General features: G+C 45.1%; 2 protein-coding genes across 2 annotated transcripts; both read left to right on the top strand.

Annotated features, from left to right (window-relative positions):
• Window positions 1–1,506: 1,506 nt before the first annotated feature.
• Window positions 1,507–19,428, top strand: wu:fe05a04 (uncharacterized). The gene is made up of 4 exons (XM_036975395.2): window positions 1,507–1,807; window positions 2,233–3,114; window positions 13,919–14,901; window positions 16,685–19,428. Exons 2-4 carry the CDS (start codon window positions 2,238–2,240, stop codon window positions 18,524–18,526), a joined length of 3,702 nt encoding a protein of 1,233 aa, XP_036831290.2. The 5' UTR covers window positions 1,507–1,807; window positions 2,233–2,237; the 3' UTR covers window positions 18,527–19,428.
• Window positions 19,429–19,781: 353 nt separating this feature from the next.
• On the top strand, window positions 19,782–22,638 carry LOC110510306 (uncharacterized). The gene is made up of 3 exons (XM_021591709.3): window positions 19,782–20,032; window positions 20,322–20,493; window positions 20,666–22,638. Exons 1-3 carry the CDS (start codon window positions 20,006–20,008, stop codon window positions 22,111–22,113), a joined length of 1,647 nt encoding a protein of 548 aa, XP_021447384.1. The 5' UTR covers window positions 19,782–20,005; the 3' UTR covers window positions 22,114–22,638.
• The last annotated feature ends 490 nt before the right edge of the window (window positions 22,639–23,128 follow it).

Raw genomic sequence — 23,128 nt, 5'->3', positions numbered from 1 at the left:
ATCTAGGATGTGTTATTTTAGTGTTCCCTTTATTTTTTGAGCAGTGTATATATATATATATATATATATTGTTCTACCTACCTGTAAATCCCACTGCTCCACAATCCTCTTCATCTCCTGAGGAGCCATTAGACCTGAGTCCAAAGAAGGTCTACTGCCATAACTGTGGCTGGAGAGATTCCCTTAGCCATTCGTCCTTCTGTGCCCAGTGCCTTGTGGTCCTTAGGGATCCTGTTCTGAACCTCTCCATTGACATGGAACCAAATCTGAGCCAGACAACTGCTGAGCCCACCTGGGATATTCCACCTCAGCTCCCCTCCTGATGCCATAGAACTGGGCTACTCCTCGTTCTGCTTTCCACCATCCCTGGAGGCAAGCCAGACTGTCTTCCAGACCATTGAGCCTGATGTGGTATCCCCGGGTTCCTTGCTGTGCCGATTCTGCCAAGAAACTTTTGCACTGCCTATTCTTCTGCACCATCATGTCTAGGAAAGGCACCGTCATCCATGCAACGTGTTGTCGCATATTCAAGAAAGGGACGCTCCTCATCAGACACCAGGTCAACATGCACATCTTAGCTCTGCCTTGCCATCCTCTACCTGCCCTCTTGAAACGTGGCCCAGGCCGGCCTAAAGGCGTTGCTCACATGCTGCTGAAACCCTACACCCGCCCCAAACCTACTCAGGCCTGCTCTCGAGATTTCTGGTCACCTGGTGTGCTCCACAAACACAAACCCTCGGCTGGTCCAGTGTACCAACTGTGGGGGCTATTTCGGCAGCCATCATTTGTTCTGCAAGCACAAAAGCTAGAACTTCTGCAGCAATGCCTGGAGGAACATAGGGAAGGCAATGGCTCAGACAGCATATGCAGCAGCTCAGGCAGCACACAGAGCAAACTCAACAAACCCACAGAGGGAGAGTTCAGTTGCCACCTTCCAGATCTTGGAGATAAACGTCACCACTCCTCATCATCACAGTGACTCTTCATTACACTCCAGCAATGAGGAGGAGGAGCTGCAGAGTATTGATCATTCAGGCACAAAATCCCTTTCTGCATAGTCTTCTCAGGACTGCATAGTCATGTCATAATCTTTACTTTTTTATTGCAGCATTTTGTTCAGAAAACAGAGGGCACATACTAATTTTAAAAGAGGTTGAGAATATGTGGAATCATAATTTTATAGACACAAATAATACACAAATATGTTCTGCCATTAAATGTCCCCCTGTAGTTGTATGCACTTTCACACTCAGTGCAAAGTTCCATTCACAGGTCAGGCAGGTAGCCTAGTGGTTAAGAGTGTTGTCCAGTAACTGAAAGGTTGCTGGTTTGAATCGTGAGCCCACTAGGTGAAAATCTGGCAATGTGCCCTTGAGCAAGGCACTTTTAACCCTCATTTCTCCTGTAAATCACTCTGGATAAGAGCGTTTGCTTAATGAGTCACATATAATTTGTTGTTGTAATACCCCTCCACGACAGTAGGTGTCATTAAGTGTGTAAAGGGCCGGATGTTTTTGTCCCATTGTTGTTGTAGAAGACGGAAGCAAATCGGTCGGGGTTTGTAAGTGATTCAATTACAGCAAATTGTTTGTTACAAAATAAATTAAACATACGTTTTAACCCATATTTAGGCGAGATAGTAACCTTGTGCAACAAGCGTTATACAGTATCATAGATCAGTCACATAATATAGTTTCTGGATACTTTTCGGACAGTGAAGAGCGCATGCCTCCACCGCCACAAGGTGTTTCTGTCCAGGTGGAGCTTCTGAAAATTAGCCATCTTCACTGTTGCAATCAGAACTGAGGTGAGCTGCGGAAGTCCTTATGTCGTCATAATTTACCTGCTTATTCTGTCAATAGTTGTAGTAGGTAGGTAGTTTTTATTGAAGTGGGGCATTTTGCGCTTATGATTTTAATTAGATTGGCTAAATAACTAGCTACCGTAAGCTAGCTACAATTCAAAGTTAACATGGTGAATGTTACCGTCACAGTCAGTACATTCATGTATTCTGCCTGCTCACTGCACTTGGTTGAAAATGGCTAGTTACGTTTTCTATATTTCAGAATCAATGTCAAACATAATACATTGTCTTAGCTGTTTTCTGCCAACATTAGCATTCAACATTTTTGTTTTCTAATGGCACTTACTTTTAGTGACATTGGAATTGCATCATGATCCTGAAATGGCGGCATTAGAGAATTATATCAATGGATTGTGTTTGTCTCACAGGTACCATGTCAGACTTCACAATTGATATCCAGCTGACAGAACTAGGGTTCCCTGACATCTTGCAGCCCAGAGAAATTACCTGTGTGAAGGAAACACCGTCGCCTTCGGCCTCTAACAATATTTCCCCTGGATCCCTGGCCAACCTCCAAATCCCCAGTTCCTCGCCGCCTCCTCCTGCTGTGCTCACCCCCACAGCTGTGGACCCAGAACTGGTCGGTGTAGAACAGCTGGTTTCTGTAGACTCACAGACTGCTTCTACAGTACAGCAGGTTGCCTTACAGACGGGCCCTCACATTACAGTAACCCCAAGTCCCTCTGGGCCCCCTGAGACACTGACAATACTCTGCCCACCCCCTCCTTCTACACACAAACCGGTGGTAGTGGCACACACTTCACGGCCTGTTAGTCCCATATTTCTACCCAAGAGTTTAGTAAGTGGTCAAAGCGATAGCCTTCACCAAACTCCCAAAATAACTAAAACTGTCTTGATATCTGTGTCTCGTGTTGGAGCTGGTACTGTGTTGACTACTGTACCAGCTCCTTCCACTCCCCCTGTTGAACACTTAAGAACCATTAAGAATGATTCCAAGCTGCCACTGGCAGACCAGACTGCAATGTTTCAGACCACTCCAAAACCTGTAAACACAGGGAAGCCAGGAAGGGCGGTCACTGAGGAAGAAGAACCAGGAGAAAATATTGGAGAGGGAATAGGAGGGAGAAATGGAGGGAAAGATGTTTTCGATGATGGGAAAGTGCAAGGACTGAAAGAAGCAGAAGTTGCAAAGAGTTTAGAGGAGGATTCTGAGGAAACAGATGACAGTGAGGTTTCTGAGAATGAGGATGATGATGAAGAGGAGGAGGAGGAGGACGAACTGGACCCAGGTAGGCTTCAGCTCAAAGACTAAAACATCAACCATACATTTTTTCCCTGATTAAAAATGCTCTACATTTCTGTAAAATATGTTTTCTCTTATGTCAAACTACCAGGAAGTCTGAAAAGACAGACCTGAGTGGGTGAGGAGCTCACCTTGAGTGAAGTTTTTTTTAAAGACTGATGTCAAGCAACATGGTTGCAGTGAGATTATCTCAAGCAAATTTGCTGATGCACATAGAAACTCAAACAACATTGACATTTGCATGCAACATTCAAACCTGTCATATCACAATGTTTTCCCTTTTTTATTTTATCCAACTGTTTGGTTATTGTAACAATATCAATATAGAAAAAAATGTTGGCTGTATAATTTAGCTAGCTAGCCCAAATATTATTGTCAGCACTGTTTATCAAGTGAGCTAGCTAGTTTATCTTGGACAATTTCAGTTTCAATTTCAGTTCACTTTCCAAGGGGAGGTCTGGGTACTTTTCATTACATATATAGTACTTTCAGAAAGTATTCACACCCCTTGACTTTTTCTGCATTTTGTTGTGTTACAAAGTGGGATTAAAATGGATTTCATTGTAAAAAAAATTGTCAACAATCTACACAAAACATGTTTGATGGAAAATAAAACGCTATCTTGATCAGATATGTATTCAACCCCCTGAGTCAATACATGTTAGTCACCTTTGGCAGCGATTAGAGCTTTGTCTCTTAAGAGCTTTGCACACCTGGATTGTGCAATATTTGCCCATTTATTATTTAAAAAATTATTCTGTGTCAAATTGGTTGTTGATCATTGCTAGACAGCCATTTTCAAGTCTTGCCGTTGATTTTCAAGACGGTTTTAAGTAAATAATTTAACTAGGCCACCCAAGAACATTTAGTGTTGTTTTGGTAAGCAACTCGTATATATTTGGCCTTGTGTTTTAGGTAATTGTCCTGGTGGAGGATGAATTTGTCTCCCAGTGTCTGTTGGAAAGCAAACTGAACCAAGTATTCCTCTAGGATTTTGCCTGTGCTTAGCTCTATTCCGTTTCTTTTTATACCCCCCAAAAAACATCACAGTCCTTGCTGATGACAAGCATAGCCATAACATGATGCAGCCACCACCATGCTTGAAAATGTGAAACATTACAAAGCAACACGCTTTGTATTGAGGTTAAAAAAAGTAAATGTCTTTGCCAAATTTTTTGCAGTATTACTTTATTGCCTTATTGCAAACAGGAAGCCTGTATTCTGTCCAGGCTTCCTTCTTTTCACTCTGTCATTTATCAAATCAAATAGTATTAGTCACATGCGCCGAATACAACCGGTGTAGACTTTACATTGAATTGCTTACTTACAAGCCCCAAACAAAGAATGCAGTTATAAAAAAACATATGGATAAGAATAATAAATACAACTAACAAGTAATTAAAGAGCAGCATTAAAATTACAATGGTGCGACTATATACAGGGGGGTACACAGTCAATGTGCGGGGGCACCGGTTAGTAGGTAGAGTTATTAAAGTGACTATGCGTAGATGATACCAACAGAGAGTAGCAGCGGTGTAAAAGAAGGGGCGGTGCAAATACTCTGGGTAGCCATTTGATTAGATGTTCAGGAGTCTTATGGCTTGGGGATAGAAGCTATTTAGAAACCTCTTGGACCTAGACTTGGCGCTCGGTACTGCTTTCCATGCGGTAATAGAGAGAACAGTCTATGACTAGGGTGGCTGGAGTCTTTAACAATTTTTAGGGCCTTCCTCTGACACCGCCTGGTATAGAGGTCCTGGATGGCAGGAAGCTTGGCCCCAGTGATGTACTGTGCCGTTCGCACTACCCTCTGTAGTGCCTTGCGGTCGGAGGCCGAGCAGTTGCCATACCAGGCAGTGATGCAACCAGTCAGGATGCTCTCGATGGTGCAGCTGTAGAACCTTTTGAGGATCTTAGGACTCATGCCAAATCTTTTCAGTCTCCTGAGGGGGAATAGGTTTTGTCGTGCCCTCTTCATGACGGTCTTGGTGTGCTTGGACCATGTTAGTTTGTTGGGGATGTGGAAACCAAGGAACTTGAATCTCTCAACCTGCTCTACTGCAGCACCGTCGTTGAGAATGGGGGCCTGTTCGGTCCTCTTTTTCCTGTTGTCCACATTCATCTCCTTTGTTTTGATCACGTTGAGGGAGAGGTTGTTATCCTGGCACCACACGGTCAGGTCTCTGACCTCCCTATAGGCTGTCTCGACGTTGTCGGTGATCAGGCCTACCACTGTTGTGCCATCGGCAAACTTAATGATGGTGTTGGAGTTGTGCCTGGCCGTGCAGCCATGGTTGAACAGGGAGTACAGGAGCACGCACCTCTGAGGGGCCCCTGTGTTGTGATCAGAGTGGCGGATGTGTTGTTACCTACCCTTATCACCTGGGGGAGGCCCGTCAGAAAGTCCAGGATCCAGTTGTGGAGGGAGGTGTTTAGTCCCAGGGTCCTTAGCTTATTGATGAGCTTTGAGGGCACTATGGTGTTGAACGCAGAGCTGTAGTCAATGAATAGCATTCCCATACAGGTGTTCCTCTTGTTCAGGTGGGAAAGGGCAGTGTGGAGTGCAATAAAGATTGCATCATCTGTGGATCTGTTGGGACGGTATGCAAAGTGGAGTGGGTCTAGGGTTTCTGTGATAGTGGTGTTGATGTGAGCCATGACCAGCCTTTCAAAGCACTTCATGGCTACAGATGGGAGTGCTACGGGTCGGTAGTCATTTAGGCAGGTTACTTTAGTGTTTTTGGGCACAGGCACCCTGATGTCTGCTTAAAACATGTTTGTATTACAGACTCGGACAGGGAGAGGTTGAAAATGTCAGTGAAGACACTTGCCAGTTGGTCAGCGCATGCTCGCATGCCCTGGTAATCAGTCTGGCTCTGCGGCCTTGTGAATGTTGACCAGTCTTAAGGTCTTACTCACATCGGCTGCAGAGAGCATGATCACACAGTCTTCTGGAACAGCTGACGCTCTCATGCATGTTTCAGTGTTATTTGCCCCGAAGCGAGCATAGAAGTAGTTTAGCTCGTCTGGTAGGCTCGTGTCACTGGGCAGCTCTCGGCTGTTCTTCCCTTTTGTATTCTAATGGTTTGCAAGCCCTGCCACATCCGATGAGCATCAGAGCCGGTGTAGTACGATTCGATCTTAGTCCTGTATTGACACTTTGCCTGTTTATGGTTCTTCGGAGGGTATAGCGGGATTTCTTATAAGCTTCCGGGTTCCGGGTTAGAGTCCATCTCCTTGAAAGCCCTAGCCTTTAGCTCATTGCGGATGTTGCCTGTAATCCATGACTTTATGTTAGTATTGTGGAGTACTACAACGTTGTTGATACGTCCTCAGTTTTCTCCTATCACAGCCATTAACCTCTTAACTGTTTTAAAATCACCATTGGCCTCATGGTGAAATCCCTGAGCGGTTTCCTTCCTCTCTGGCGACTGAGTTAGTAAGGGCGCCTTTATCTTTGTAGTTACTGGGTGTATTGATACACCATCCAAAATGTAATTAATAACTCCAACATGCTCAAACTATCATCACCAGTCACAGATCCCCGGGAAGTTAGTTGTTTTAATCTACTGATGCATATCATTGTTAAACCTACCTGGTCTTTGTGGTTGAATCTGTGCTTGAAATTCACAACTCGACTGAGGGGCCTTACAGAGATGGGGCAGTCTTTTTAAAAATCATGTTAAACACTTATTACACACAGTGAGTCCATGCAACTTATTATGTGACTTGTTAAGCACATATTTACTCCTGAACTTGCCATAACAAAAGGGTTGAATACTGATTGACTCAAGACATTTCAGGTTTTCATTTTCTATTAATTTGTAAAGATTTATAAAAGCATAATTCCACTTTGACATTATGGGGTACCGTGTGTAGATCAGTGACACAAAATCAACATTTAATACATTTTTAATTCAGGCTGTAACGTAACAAAATGTGGAAAAAGTTGAGGGGTGTGAATACTCTTTGAAGGCACTGTGTACAATGCATTCGTAAAACTCAATTGAGCTCAGGTGCATCCTGTTTCCATTGTAAATCCTTGAGCTGTTTCTACAAGATGATTGGAGTCGACCTGTGGTAAATTTAAATTAATTGGACATGATTTGGAAAGGCACACACCTGTCTATATAAGGTCCCACAGTTGACAGTGCATGTCAGCGCAAAAACCAAGCCATCAGGTCAAAGGAATTGTCCATAGAGCTCCCAGACAGGATTGTGTCGAGGCACAGATCTGGGGAAGGGTACCAAGAACATTCTGCAGCATTGAAGGTCCCCAAGAACACAGTGGCCTCCATCATTCCTAAATGGAAGAAGTTTGGAACCACCAAGACTCTTCCTAGAGCTGGCCGCCAGGCCGAACTGAGCAATCATGGGAGAAGGGCCTCCGTGACCAAGAACCCGGTGGTCACTCTGACAGAGCTCCAGAGTTCCTCTGTGGAGATGGGAGAACCTTCCAGAAGGACAAACATCTCTGCAGGTCTCCACCAATCAGGTCTTTATGGTAGAGAGGTCAGACGGAAGCAACTCTTCAGTAGAAGGCACTCCCGCTTGTAGATTGCCAAAAGCCACCTAAAGACTCTCAGACCATGAGAAACATGATTCTCTGGTCTGATGAAACCAAGATTGAACTCTTTGGCCTGAATGCCATGTGTCACGTTTGGAGGAAACCCTACGGTGAAGCATAGTGAAAACCTGCTCCAGCACCTCAGACTGGGGCAAAGGTTCACCTTCCAACAGGACAATGACCCTAAGCACACAGTCAAGACAACGCAGGAGTGGTTGCGGGAACAAGTCTCTGAATGTCCTTGAGTGGCCCAGCCAGAGCCCGGAATTGAACACAATCAAACATCTCTGGAGAGACCTGAAAATAGTTGTGCAGGAAGGCTCCCCATCCAACCTGACAGAGCTTGAGAGGATCTGCAGAGAATAATGGTAGAAACTCCCGAAATATGTGTGCCAAGCTTGTAGCGTCATACCCAAGAAGACTCTGCTGTAATCACTGCTAAAAGTGCTTCAACAAAGTACGAAGTAAAGAGTCTGAATACTTATGGGAAATGTGTTTTTTTTAAATAAATTAGCAAATGTTTAAGCCTGTTTTTGTCTGTCATTATGGGGTGTTGTGTGTAGATTGATGAGGGGAAAAAACAATTAAATCAATTTTAGGATAAAGCTGTGACGTAACAATGTGAAAAGTCTTGGTCTGAATACTTTTCAAGGGCATTTGTGTGTGTGTGTGTGTGTGTGTTTTTTATTTATTTATATATATATATACACACACACACTATACTACCGTTTCCTTGTTTTTGAAAGAAAAGCAACAAAAAAATGTGTTCATTAAAATAACATCAAATTGATCAGAAATACAGTGTAGACATTTGTTAATTTTGTAAATGACTATTGTAGCTGGAAACGGTTGATTTAAAAATGTAAAAAAAGGAATATCTACATAGGTGTACAGAGGCCCATTATCAGCAACCATCACTCCTGTGTTCCAATGCCGCGTTGTGTTAGCTCAACTGGCAGCTTCATTAAATAGTACCTGCAAAACACCAGTCTCAATGTCAACAGTGAAGAGGCGACTCTGGGATGCTGGCCTGCTAGGCAGAGTTGCAAAGAAAAAGCTATATCTGACTGGCCAATAAAAATAAAAGATAGGCAAAAGAACACAGACACTGGACAGAGGAACTCTGTGTAGAAGGCCAGCATCCTAGAGTCGCCTCTTCACTGTTGACGTTGAGACTGGGGTTTTGCGGGTACTATTTAAAGAAGCTGCCATTTGAGGACTTGTGAGGCGTTTCTCAAACTAGACACTCTAATGAACTTGTCCTCTTGCTCAGTTGTGCACCGGGGCCTCCCACTCCTCTTTCTATTTCGGTTAGAGCCAGTTTGCGCTGTTCTATGAAGGGAAGAAGTACAGTGTTGTACGAGATCTTCAGTTTCTTGACATTTTCTCGCATGGAATAGCCTTAATTTCTCAGAATAAGAATAGACTTACGAGTTTCAGAAGAAAGTCATTGTTTCTGGCCATTTTGAGCCTGTAATCGAACCCACAAATGCTGATGCTCCAGATACTCAACTAGTATAAAGAAGGCCAGTTGTATTGCTTATTAAATCAGCACAACAGTTTTCAGCTGTACTAACATAATTGCACAAGTGTTTTCTATTGATCAATTAGCCTTTTAAAATGATAAACTTGGATTAGCTAACACAATGTGCCATTGGAACGCAGGTGTGATGGTTGCTGATTATGGGCCTCTGTACGCCTATGTAGATATTCCATTAAAAATCAGCCGTTTCCAGCTACAATAGTCATTTACAACATTAACCATGTCTACACTGTATTTCATATCAATTTGATGTTATTTTAATGGACAAAAATGTGCTTCTCTTTCAAAAACAAGGACATTTCTAACTGACCCCAAACTTTTGAACAGTAGTGTGTGTGTGTGTGTTTAATATACAGTTGAAGTCTGAAGTTTACATACACCTTAGCCAAATACATTTCAACTCAGTTTTTCACAATTCCTGACATTTAATCTTAGTAACAATTTCCTGTCTTAGGTCAGTTAGGATCACCACTTTATTTTAAGAATTTGAAATGTCAGAATAATGCTAGAGAGAATGATTTATTTCAGCTTTCATTTCTTTCATCACATTCCCAGTGGGTCAGAAGTTTACATACACTCAATTAGTATTTGGTAGCATTGCCTTTAAATGGTTTAACTTGGGTCAAACATTTCGGGTAGCCTTCCACAAGCACAATAAGTTGGGTGAATTTGACTTTGTTGTCCTCAAGCCATTTTGCCACAACTTTGGAAGTATGCTTGGGGTCAATGTCCATTTGTAAGACCCATTTGTGACCAAGCTTTAACTTCCTGACTGATGTCTTGAGACGTTACTAAAATATATCCACATAATTGTCCTGCCTCATGATGCTATTTTGTGAGGTGCACCAGTCCCTCTTGCAGCAAAGCACCCCCACAACATGATGGCATGTTCAGGGGACAGATTTGTACCTTGTCAGCTAGGGGATTCGAACTTGCAACCTTTCGGTTACTAGTCCAACGCTCTAACCACTAGGCTACCCTGCCGCTCATTGGTTGGAAGCAAAAATCTCACCTTTGGACTCTTCAGACCAAAGGACAGATTTCCACCGATCTAATGTTCATTGCTCGTGTTTCTTGGCCCCAGCAATTATTATTGATGTCCTTTAGGAGTGGTTTCTTTGCAACAATTTGACCATGAAGGCCTGAGTCACGCAGTCTCCTCTGAACAGTTAAAGTTGAAATGTGTCTGTTACTTGAACTCTGTGAAGCATTTACTGGGGCTGGTAACTCTGGTTTCAACGCCATACAACACTCCTTCCGTGGCCTCCAACTGCTCTTAAATGCTAGTAAAACAAAATGCATCCTCTTCAACCGATCGCTACCCGCCCGCCCGACTAGCTTCACTACTCTGGACGGTTCTGACTTAGAATATTTGGACAACTATAAAAACCTAGGTGTCTTGCTAGACTGTAAACTCTCCTTCCAGACTCATATTATGCATCTCCAAAATGAAATCTAGAATCGGCTTCCTATTTCGCACAAAGCTTCCTTCACTCATGCTGCCAAACACCCTCGTAATACTGACTATCCTACCGATCCTTGACTTTGGCGATGTCATTTACAAAATAGCCTCCAACACTCTACTCAGCAAATTGAATGCAGTGTATCACAGTGCCATCCAATTTGTCACCAAAGCCCCATATACTACCCACCACTGCGACCTGTATGCTCTGCCTTATCTCAGCTCACTGGTCACCATAGCAACACCCACCCGTAGCACGTGCTCCAGCAGGTATATTTCACTGGTCATACCCAAAGGCAACACCGCCTTTGACCGCCTTTCCTTCCAGTTCTATGCTGCCAATGACTGATACGAACTGCAAAAATCACTGAAGCTGGAGACATATCTCCCTCACTAACTTTAAGCGTCCGCTGTCAGAGCAGCTTACCGATCGCTGCAGCTCTACACAGCCCATCTGTAAATAGCCCATCCAACCAACTACCTACCTCATCCCCATATTTGTTTTTGTTTTTCTGCTATTTTGAACACCAGTATTTCTACCTGCACATCCTCATCTGCACATATATCACTCCAGTGTAAAATGCTAAATTGTACTTACTTCGCCACTATTGGCCTATTTATTGCCTTACCACCTTACTTCATATGCACACACTGTATACAGATCTTTCTATTGTGTTATTGACTGTATGTTTGTTTATCCCATGTGTAACTCTGTTGTTTTTGTTGCACTGCTTTGCTTTATCTTGGCCAGGTCACAGTTGTAAATGAGAACTTGTTCTCAACTGGCCTACCTGGTAACAATAAAGGTGAAATATAATCAAAAATAAAATTAACTTATCCTCTTTAGCAGAGTTAACTCTGGTTCTTCCTGTCCTGTGGCAGTCCTCATGAGAGCCAGTTTCATCTCTAATAGCTTACTGGCCAAGACCTCGGACCAAACATTTTCAATACCTTGTTTGCATACCCATTTCCCACTTTATTTATTGGTAGATATGTTTAACTTTCTTTCCTACCAACCCTACCGGCTACCGATGTCATTCTTCTGTGAGCTGCTCCATGCGACAACCAGTTGAGAGCTGCTCGCTCTTGCTGCCTGATATTCCGCTGAAACTAGGCTGTGAGTGGCGTGCATGTGGATATATTTAACATGCTTTGCGATTGTGTAGGCTACTTTGCATGATTTCTTTATTGTACTGCATAATTGTTAAGTCGTACACCTCCACTACACTACTTTGATGCGTATCAGTGGGGATTAAGAAGTGAGTGTAGGCAATGCCCACTGAAAGAAAAGTGGGTATAGGGTTTATACCTGTGTATAGCCTCCACTACACTACTGGCCCTTTTGTGTTTTACAAAAAGTGCACTCCTACATGTGCTGGTATTACGGTTGCTGTCCTTTCAGCATCAAAAGCCTGTAACACACTGAAGGTCCAATAGGTTCCTCACTGTGCAAGCCTGTCTACAATAGATATAAAGGCTGTTACAATTTCCCATGGTCTCCCCATACTAATAGTGAGCGTGCAACTTTCCAACAAGTTCCCCCACTCTCCCCTACCAGGCAGTCAAGGACATTTTGACATAGTTCTGACATAATTTTCAACGCAAGTAAAGGATAGTAATGTTACGAGTAAAGTCCAAGTTTCAATAGGCGACGAGATATTGTTTCAAGAAAAAAGTGAATGTGTATATATTTGGCCTGGCGAAGCAGTTCTACACGCTGACTGAATGGAAGCTGATAATTATGCGTTTTTCCTCCACTGGTCTCACTGGCCAATTGAGACATGGATTTTGTGTGTGTGCCATTCAGAGGTTGAATGGGCGAGACAAAAGAAGTGCCTTTACAATGGGATATAGTAATAGGTGCCAGGCACATCAGTTTGTGTCAAGAACTGTAGCGCTGCTGAGGTTGTCACGCTCAACAGTTTCCCCTGTGTATCAAGAATGGTCCACTACCCAAAGGACATCCAGCCACCTTGACACAACTGTGGGAAGCATTGGAGTCAACATGGGCCAGCATCCCTGTGGAACGCTTTCGACACCTTGTAGAGTCCAGGCCCTGGCGAGTGGAGGCTGTTCTGAGGGCAAAAGGGGTGCAACTCAATATTAGGATGATGTTCCTAATGTTTTGTACACTCTGTATATTGACTACCAGACAATGTTCATATATCATGACTGTCAGTCGGAGGTGGGACCAAGTCATTATTATTCGGGTTGCAAGTCTTGAGGTCCGGTTCTCAAGTTGAGTCCGAAGTAGAACGGGTTGGGTCAAGTCCAAGTCGTGCATTTTAAGAGCTAGTCGAGTCGCACGTCAAGTAAAAAACAACATCTGTACATGTAATGACTTGTTCAACTACAAGTCTTTGTCTATTGAGGCTACCAGACAGCCCTTTACTTCATTATTTTGTCTCTAACATATTTTGATTATGTAATTATTAATTTTAACAACAAATTCCAAATACAAGTAAATTATTCATTTCAAGCAAATTTGACATACCAAGAGATCAGTAGACTTATGCTAGTTGCTTGAAGCTGGTGAGCTTGCAAAGTAAACAGTTAATATTATTAATCACCAAACATTTTTGGAGCTGCATGTTTGCGCTGCATCCGATCCTATAGCTAGCTGTACAGCATGTGACTCGAGTCCACACCTCTGCTATCAATGTCAAGAAGTTTGTATGAATCTTCCATTTGGCGTGTCTAATGATGTAATGACATGACAACTGCGTCTGAGTTCTTGGCAACCCTTCCACTGCTTTTGTTTCATGCTGTCTGAAGACCTGGCTAGCCAGCTACTAGCTAACACACGACACAGATGAAAGCAGAAACCTCTAAGTATCTTAGCCTTAGATGAATAGGGGGAACCTCTAATTATACTGTATTTGCTGACACAGTGCAGTCAAATTTTGGCCCCAGCCAGTAGACTAGCTACCTAGTTATGTAAACCACGCCCCTCTGCGAACACCCTTATGCAATTGTTGGTTACAAGGCGGTACTTATTTAAACGAGGTAAGAGAATATGACCGTCATATTAATCCTGGTGTTTGACATTGGGGAGGGGACCAGTAACTTTATGATCAAACTTTATCAATGTAGAAGCAACAGTCATTTTTTATACTTTAGGTATCCTACTTTGATCTGATTTCATCCAAATATCATCAATTTCCTGAAAAACGTTTTGACTGCTGTACCTTTAACACCCTTCTCCCTCTGCCTTTCAGAAGCAGAGCCTGGAGGTTCAGGTGAACACCGCTGTAGCGTCTGTGACCTCGTCCTTTCCTCCAGCTTCCAGCTCCAGGAGCACATGAACCTGCACACAGGGGCACGCCCCTACTGCTGTGCCGAGTGTGGTAAGCGCTTCTGTCAGCTGGCCAACTACCGCTCCCACCTGCGGACGCACGCGCAGCCCCAGACCTCAGTCCCACCCGTACAGCTCCGCTGCCGTGTTTGCCTGAAGGGCTTCGATTCTGAGCAGGGTTTGAAGGACCACCTAGCCAAGTCCCACTTTGAGAAGGAGTTCTATGAGTGTGACGCATGCAAGCGCATCTTCACCTGCCTGACCAAGTGTGAGGAGCACCTGGAGGAGCACAAGCGCGAGCTGGCGGACCACGTGTGTCTGCAGTGCTGCCGCCGCTTCCGCCTCCGCCGCTCTCTCCGCCGCCACAAGGAGCGGGGCTGTGTCCGCAGCTATCGCTGCACCGACTGCCCCATGAACTTCAGCCGCAAGAATGCCCTCCTCAAGCACAGCTTCTCCCACCTGGGCCTGCTGCCTTACACCTGCATCCAGTGCCGTGCACATTTCCGCCTGGCCAGGCTCTACCGTAAGCACGAGTGTGAGCCGGAGCGGCTCCACTGTGTGGCATGCCTGGGCGTCTTTCAGAGCCACAACGACTTCCAGAGGCACAAGAGGGAGACGGGCTGCTGGGGCCAGCAGGGGACCAAGGGGGATGAGATCCGCTGTATGGAGTGTGGCCAGGCCTTCTCCACGGCTGACGAGCTGAAGAATCACGCCGGGGCCCACCAGAGGGTGATGACCTGCTCCGAGTGCGGCAAGGGCTTCCGCTCGGCCTTGATGCTGATGTCACACATGGGGGGCCACGCAGGGTCGAGGCCCTGTCTGTGTAAGAACTGTGGCCTGGGCTTCCCTCACCAGCAGGGTTACGAGAGCCACCTCAAGGACTGTGGACGCAAACCCCCTCCTGTGGTGAGTATGGGTTACCCCCCTAAGGACTGTTGAAATATACTGATATACAGTGCCTTGCGAAAGTATTCGGCCCCCTTGAACTTTGCGACCTTTTGCCACATTTCAGGCTTCAAACATAAAGATATAAAACTGTATTTTTTTGTGAAGAATCAACAACAAGTGGGACACAATCATGAAGTGGAACGACATTTATTGGATATTTCAAACTTTTTAACAAATCAAAAACTGAAAAATTGGGAGTGCAAAATTATTCAGCCCCTTTACTTTCAGTGCAGCAAACTCTCTCCAGAAGTTCAGTGAGGATCTCTGAATTATCCAATGTTGACCTAAATGACTAATGATGATAAATACAATCCACCTGTGTGTAATCAAGTCTCCGTATAAATGCACCTGCACTGTGATAGTCTCAGAGGTCCGTTAAAAGCGCAGAGAGCATCATGAAGAACAAGGAACACACCAGGCAGGTCCGAGATACTGTTGTGAAGAAGTTTAAAGCCGGATTTGGATACAAAAATATTTCCCAAGCTTTAAACATTCCAAGGAGCACTGTGCAAGCGCTAATATTGAAATGGAAGGAGTATCAGACCACTGCAAATCTACCAAGACCTGGCCGTCCCTCTAAACTTTCAGCTCATACAAGGAGAAGACTGATCAGAGATGCAGCCAAGAGGCCCATGATCACTCTGGATGAACTGCAGAGATCTACAGCTGAGGTGGGAGACTCTGTCCATAGGACAACAATCAGTCGTATATTGCACAAATCTGGCCTTTATGGAAGAGTGGCAAGAAGAAAGCCATTTCTTAAAGATATCCATAAAAAGTGTTTGCCACAAGCCACCTGGGAGACACACCAAACATGTGGAAGAAGGTGCTCTGGTCAGATGAAACCAAAATTGAACTTTTTGGCAACAATGCAAAACGTTATGTTTGGCGTAAAAGCAACACAGCAGAACACACCATCCCCACTGTCAAACATGGTGGTGGCAGCATCATGGTTTGGGCCTGCTTTTCTTCAGCAGGGACAGGGAAGATGGTTAAAATTGATGGGAAGATGGATGAGGACCAAATACAGGACCATTCTGGAAGAAAACCTGATGGAGTCTGCAAAAGACCTGAGACTGGGACGGAGATTTGTCTTCCAACAAGACAATGATCCAAAACATAAAGCAAAATCTACAATGGAATGGTTCAAAAATAAACATATCCAGGTGTTAGAATGGCCAAGTCAAAGTCCAGACCTGAATCCAATCGAGAATCTGTGGAAAGAACTGAAAACTGCTGTTCACAAATGCTCTCCATCCAACCTCACTGAGCTCGAGCTGTTTTGCAAGGAGGAATGGGAAAAAATGTCAGTCTCTCGATGTGCAAAACTGATAGAGACATACCCCAAGCGACTTACAGCTGTAATCGCAGCCAAAGGTGGCGCTGCAAAGTATTAACTTAAGGGGGCTGAATAATTTTGCACGCCCAATTTTTCAGTTTTTGATTTGTTAAAAAAGTTTGAAATATCCAATAAATGTTGTTCCACTTCATGATTGTGTCCCACTTGTTGTTGATTCTTCACAAAAAAATACAGTTTTATATCTTTATGTTTGAAGCCTGAAATGTGGCAAAAGGTCGCAAAGTTCAAGGGGGCCGAATACTTTCGCAAGGCACTGTATGTTTGTCACTGTATATGGCTCTTTGGAAGAAAAGTATTTTCAGATTATTTTGATTTAAATTGGATTGGATAGAGAAGGGTACAAGTAGCTCTCTGTTCACTGTTGTAACTCGCTCTTTGCAGATGGCTCCAAAGAAACCACGGAAGGACGCCCCTGCTGCTCCTTCCAAACCGCTAGCCCAGCTCGCTCCAAGTTATCTCCCTGTCTCTGCTCCTGTGAAGAAACCAGAGAGGCAAGCGTCAGCACCACTTTCTACCCCAGTGAGAATGCCAGGCTCTGCCCCTGCCAGAGTCGCTATGCGAGTCCCTGCTTCTACCCCAGTGAGAATGCCAGGCTCTGCCCCTGCCGGAGTCACAATGGGAATCCCTAACACCACTGCTGTCCGTGTGGGGAGCCCTGACCAACCCACCAAGGGGCTGTGGAAGCTCAGCCTGGACAAACAGCCGCCTCCTGGGGTGTCCTTGGTCATGTTTGTCCCTGCCAACACCCCTCTGGCCTCTGGACTCTCTGGTCCATCCTCCACCCCCCAGCTTCCAGCCCTCTCAGGCACACAGCCCCAGTGGAAGGTATTCAACCCAGCACCAAATCCAGGAGCCCCTCCTCCGATGCTGTGCCAGTCCAGCTTCACCTCTGAGCCGGGCCTGAGCCTCATAGCAGAGGCAAACCGGCGCTACTCCTCTGATGCCCCGCTGGATCTGGCCTTAAAGACAGCTTACTACGAACAGGAGCCTGCTAATTTACTACCTCTTGATCTGTCTAACAAGTCGACTTGCTCCACTCCTCCTGCTAACCTTGTAGTCAAGACTGAACCGAGAGACCCTGGGTTTGCAGAGGAGACTGAGGAAGAAGTATTCACAAGTTTAACAGGTGATAAAAAGGGGATAGTCTTTCAGAGTAAGAAGGAGCCAGGGGAGGATTCTAAAATGGAGGCTATGTCTCAGAAGGGGGGAAATAGAGAAGGGAGAAGAGATGAAGACAGGCAAAATGACAGCAGAGATGATGGAACAGCTCAGTCTCAAATGAAGAAGTCACCAAAGCCGGGAGTCCCGTCAACACTGCGGCTCCTGACCGTCAAACAGACAGAACCTTTGAAGAACACTGCCAAAGTGGATCCAGTGAATCAGCTGAAAATCGAGTCAGTCAGCTCTTTGCACTCCAAAATGCTTCGGGGCTTAGTCCATATAAAGCAGGAACCACTGTCTCTAGAGCCTGACAGTGGAACACAGAGCACAGACTTCTGTTGGTCCAGCCCGCTGACAGCATTGAAGAGGAAGATGGAGCCAGACGTGGGGCTGGACTTGAGATGGGATGGGGGTACCCCAGGCTGTGTGCTCGACTTGAGGTTGAATGGAGGGAACCCAGCCAGTTGTGATGTGGCGGAGAAAGCAGAGGAGAGGAACATGGAAGGAGACCGTGTAGAGGAGGAGCTTGATGGTGGCGAGAAGGATGGCGCAACAGAGGAGAGGAACATGGAAGGAGACCGTGTAGAGGAGGAGCTTGAGGGTGGTGAGAAGGATGGAGCAACAGAGGAGAGGAAAGCAGATAAGGATGGATCGGAGGAGAGGAAAGCGGATAAGGATGGATCGAAGGAGAAGGATGGAACCGAGGAGAGGAAAGCAGATAAGGATGGATCGGAGGAGAGGAAAGAGCAGAAGGATGGATCGGAGCAGAGGAAAGTGGATAAGGCTGGATCGGAGGAGAGGAAAGCGGATAAGGATGGATCGAAGGAGAGGAAAGTGGATAAGGATGGATCGAAGGAGAAGGATGGAACCGAGGAGAGGAAAGGGGAGGAGGATGGAACGGAGAAGACTGATGCCCCTGTTGATGAACCCACAGCCCATAACCCAGAGGCACAGCTCCCCCCCTCTCCCATCCCCTCTCCTCCCTCCTCACCACCATGTAAAAGACGAAGGTCACTAAGGACAAGGGAAAAGCCTAGAGCCCTACGTGACTGTTTATTATAAGGGCAGTACTTTAGACAGAGTGAAAAATGGGATTGCTGACAACAATGTTAATTAGGCTGCCTTTTAATGGCCCGAGGAACAGAGGACAACAACCAAGCCTAATGTAAAACAATTCATACTAGGCTTGTTATTAAATTATAATAGCAACACATTTTGTGGATTAGTGGTGATTTTGATAAACCATGCCTCTACATGAATTTGCCCTCTGGATTTGGTTGCTTTCCTGTATTCCAATCATTTTTTCTTAGCTATTGAAGACTTACTATGTCTATGTTTAATGTACCTGCTAGTGTTTAGTGAGCTAGCTAACAATCCTTGTTGTTAGCTGCTTACTGTGAGGCAAGAGATTGAGATTAGGGTAAATAGTGGCTATTGTTTTCTATGTTACAGTAGTTGCGTATGTTGGCAATAGGATCATGCTCTTCTTCCAGTGTTACCGCACACATTTCCAAACACTCCATATCTATTTGACTATACCAATATAACTTATTTGGGTTTTTTGTTATAGGTTGTCTAGTTAGTCTTCACTTGAATGTCATTGTAATTTTTGTCGTTTCTATTCTATATAAGCTGCTGTATGGGACTTCAGTCGCCAAGGTTTCTTATTCAGGTATTGATGGGGAGTGTTTGGGAGCCAGGATTTAATGTACTGTCAACTTTCTGAGAAATGTTTCTCAACAGCTCGGTTTTTGTTTGATTTGAGTTCCATGATGGGTAAAATATGCAAGAAAATGTATGTGCTGTCCAATTATAATGTTAAATTGACATGTATATCTTTTTCTATCACGTTGAATGTCTTACCCCAAATTCAACTGAATGGTTGCAGTGTTTTGTAGAGTTTAAAATATTCTGTTCTGAAATTGGGATCTTAAAGGATACAAATAAAGATCAACATATTGGAATGGTATGGAGGGGTTTTCTATTAAAGCCTTCTTTCATTGACCAAAACAGAACTCTTACTTGAGTCCTGGAGAGGAAGCGGGAAGGCACTATGGTAAGTGTTTGTTTATCTAATTTTAAACACAATTATATAAAATCTTAGTGTAACAGAATCTAACATTTAACCGAAGTGTTGTAATCCATAATTCCAGTGTTTCATTTTGAAATGTTAATAAACTGTGCATTTGGGTTTAGCTAGGTAGGTCTGTAATTATATAGGTCTACATCCTCGAGACAGTTGGATAGTGCAAATGCGTACAGCAAAGAGCTCGGCTGAAGAAAAGACTACAAATATTGTCACATGGTAAGAAGGCCCGGAAATAATTTGTCTGTCAAATCCGGCGAAGATGATAACAGTAGTAGGCTGGCGTAAATGTGGCTGGTGTAAGAACACAACAGTCTACAACAGATATCCCCTTCATTCTCGATCGGAAAACGGTTCGGTTACGTACCGCAAATTTCTTTCTCTTGCTACGAGCAATGTAGGCTGATGAAACGGAACAGACGGCAAAAAATTCGTAAAACTACACATTATTCTACATGGACAAAGACAAGTTCGCTGTGAGCGTGAGTATATAGGCCTGTCAATAAAATGCATATTTTTGAAGAAGTGGAAATATTATTGTGTAGCCTATTTGTAGGTATATCCATAATAAAAAAGGAACAAAAAAGCAGTCGGATTAAAATTGTAATTATTGTAAAAATATATATAATACAGTTTAAATGTTTGTTAAACCGATGTTAAAACTATTGCTAATCTATATGTAAGTCACAAATGAAGTATTATGTTGTAGTATAAGCAATCACATTGCTATTTACAATTGACACCTATCCTTCCTCTTCATTTTCCACCCAGCATGACCCATGCTCCTGGTTGGAGATGCACCAGTTCATTGGAGACCTGATGGTGTCTGGGGGGGCTCTGGGGCTTAAAGACACCCCACCAGCAGGCCCAGGCTCAGCCCAGCCCAGACAGGTCCAGGCCCAGGCAGAGAGAATTAGAGAGGCCAGAGACATCAGTGGACAAAGTGAGTGGAGAACATTGTGGAGTAATAGGAAATGACAGGGAATACTAAGGAAACAGATTTCGTTTTCGTAGGCAATGGCAGGGGACTGGGGCAGGGGACTTGGTGAAGAAGTACCCTGGGTTTATAATAAATGTATTTTCTTGCTTTTGTCTTTCCCCCGACTTGTACACAGCTCAGCACCATACCTGCACTTGCCCTGGCTGCCCCTACTCTTCCTCATCTTCTTCCTTCCAGACCATAAAGCCCAACAGCACCTACAGCCCAGAGCTCAGTCAGCCCCAGAGTCAGGCCAAGGAGACCAGCACCCAGAGCCCCAGCCCAGCCCCTACCACTCTCACTACCCAGGGTACTTCTTCACCAAGTCCCCTGCCCCAAATCCCCACCTTCCCTTGTTTCTGCTGCCGCCGGGGCTTCCAGACCTGCACCCAGCTACAGCACCACCAACAGGGGGCAGCAGACTTTCCCTTCTCCCAGACACACACCTACTACCACCACCACTGCCCACTTACCACCTGCCTGCCCCACCACCACGCCCACCCTGGCCTGTCACCTGGCACCTTCCCCTGCCTGTCCTGCCAGCATTCCTTCCCCTCCTGCTCCCAGCTCTTCCGCGAACATCAGGGCCACACACCCCCCCAGAACCATGTTGGAGGGGTGACCATAGTGTCCCCTACCCTACACCCATGCATGCACTGTCCAGCCTCCTTCCCCCGACCCTCTCAGCTGCTACAGCACCAGCGCACCCAGCACGCTCACAAGGCTGGCGGCTTCCTGTGCACTGAGTGCGGGCGCGCCTTTAACTCCCACTCCAACCTCCGCATCCACCTCAACGTACACACCGGCGCCCGACCCTACTCATGCCCTGACTGCGGCAAGAATTTCAGCCAGTCGGGAGCGTTGAAGATCCACCGTCGCATCCACACTGGGGAGAGACCCTATGCCTGCACCTACTGTGGGAGGGGCTTCCCCCACCTGGCCGGGGTCCGGGCCCACCAAAGGACCCACACAGGTGAGAAGCCCTACCGCTGCACCCAGTGTGAGAAGTGCTTCACCCAGTCGGGGGCACTGAAGATCCACACAAGGATCCACACCGGGGAACGGCCGTTTGTGTGCAGCCTCTGTGGGAAGGGCTTCTCCAACCGCTCCGGCATCCGCTTCCACCAGCGCACTGTCCATGGGATGGTGTCGGATATGGGAGGGGGTGGAGGAGCCGGTGGGTCCCATAGGGGGAGACAGAGTCTAGGCAGCTCAGCTGCTGTGGGACGCCCCAGTGCCAATCCAAACAGGTTATGCAACAACCCCCATACTGATGTGACCTCCAGCATTACTCCTGCCCCGACAAAAATCCTTTCCCCTGGGTCTCTCCTTGCTCCTCCAGGGTCAGGTCTGACTGTAACCTCAGACAAAGAGCTCCAGTTCCAGTCTAGCAGTGTGAAGATCCCCTCCAGGAGAGCAGAACCGGGCAGTAGCAGTGAAGGAAGGTCTCAGCTGTACACCTGTGAGGACTGTGGTCTGCTTTTTGGGGACGCTCCCTCCAGAAACCGACACCAAACTGTAGTGCACTACTCTACAGAAGGGGTAGACGAGGAGGGCCTGGGGGACACTGGGGGGGAGGGGTGAGAGAGATGGTAGATGGAAGCTTGATGCAGTACATCGTTGGATCAAAGGCTAAGGGAGAGGTGAGAAGAGGCATAAAGCTTGAGACTCATCGAGGGAATAAAACATGTAAATGCATGGTGGTGAAGGGAGGTGAGAAGAAAGTTAATTCCACAGTGAACAATAAACTCTCTATCAATGGGCTATATTACTTATTTGAGATTGAATTTCCACTTTAAAAGATGCACTAATTTTCACATTTTGGGAGTCCAATTTTCTGTTTGTCAAAAAGCCAAGTACCATGATTAGGCTACTAAAGATGATTATTTGAGAGCTTTTGATTATTTTTGTGTTTATTTTTACTGGTTTGGCAAAATCCACAGATAGCATCATCTCAAATGTATGACACTGTAAGACATTGTCCCATAGGGCAGCGCACAATTGGCCCAGTGTCGTCCGGGTTAGGGGGGGGGGTTTGGTCGGGGTAGGCCGTCATTGTAAATAAAAATGTGTTCTTAACTGACTTGCCTAGTTAAATAAAAAATAAGTGAAGATATGTTGTATTTAGCATCATTATGTAATTTATATTTTGTAATAATAGAATCTGATATTGTAGGCCTGTATAAACGTGTGTATATCAGTTTATCTATCTATTTAGCTCATTGTGCCTTTGATCTCAGATTAGATCATTCATGTACATAAAAAATACACATTTCCATAAACCACACTGTACTAAACTTCATAACCACTGATATGTTAAAGTGGTTTAGTGATTTTATTCAGGATCAATATCTTCACTGTTGGAAGATGAGCTCTTATACAAAGTATTGTTTTTATCAGGATCATTTCTCAGAGACATATGGTTTGTTGACCTGTTTTCTATTGCTTCAGATCTCCACCTAGTGGACATTTAGAAGCATAGCAGCAGAAACACGGGCACTGAAACTAGTCTGTCTAAGCTACAGGTGTCAAACTCATTCCACGGAGGTCCGAGTGTCTGCGGGTTTTTGCTGCTCCCTTGTCCTTGATTTATGAATTG

This window comes from Oncorhynchus mykiss, chromosome 3, assembly GCF_057628025.1.
Source record: "Oncorhynchus mykiss isolate SJ-2025 chromosome 3, ASM5762802v1, whole genome shotgun sequence".
NCBI classification, from domain to species: Eukaryota; Metazoa; Chordata; class Actinopteri; order Salmoniformes; family Salmonidae; genus Oncorhynchus; species Oncorhynchus mykiss.
The sequence above is the reverse complement of the archived record's forward strand: the minus strand, read 5'-3'. Positions and strand labels throughout refer to the sequence as shown.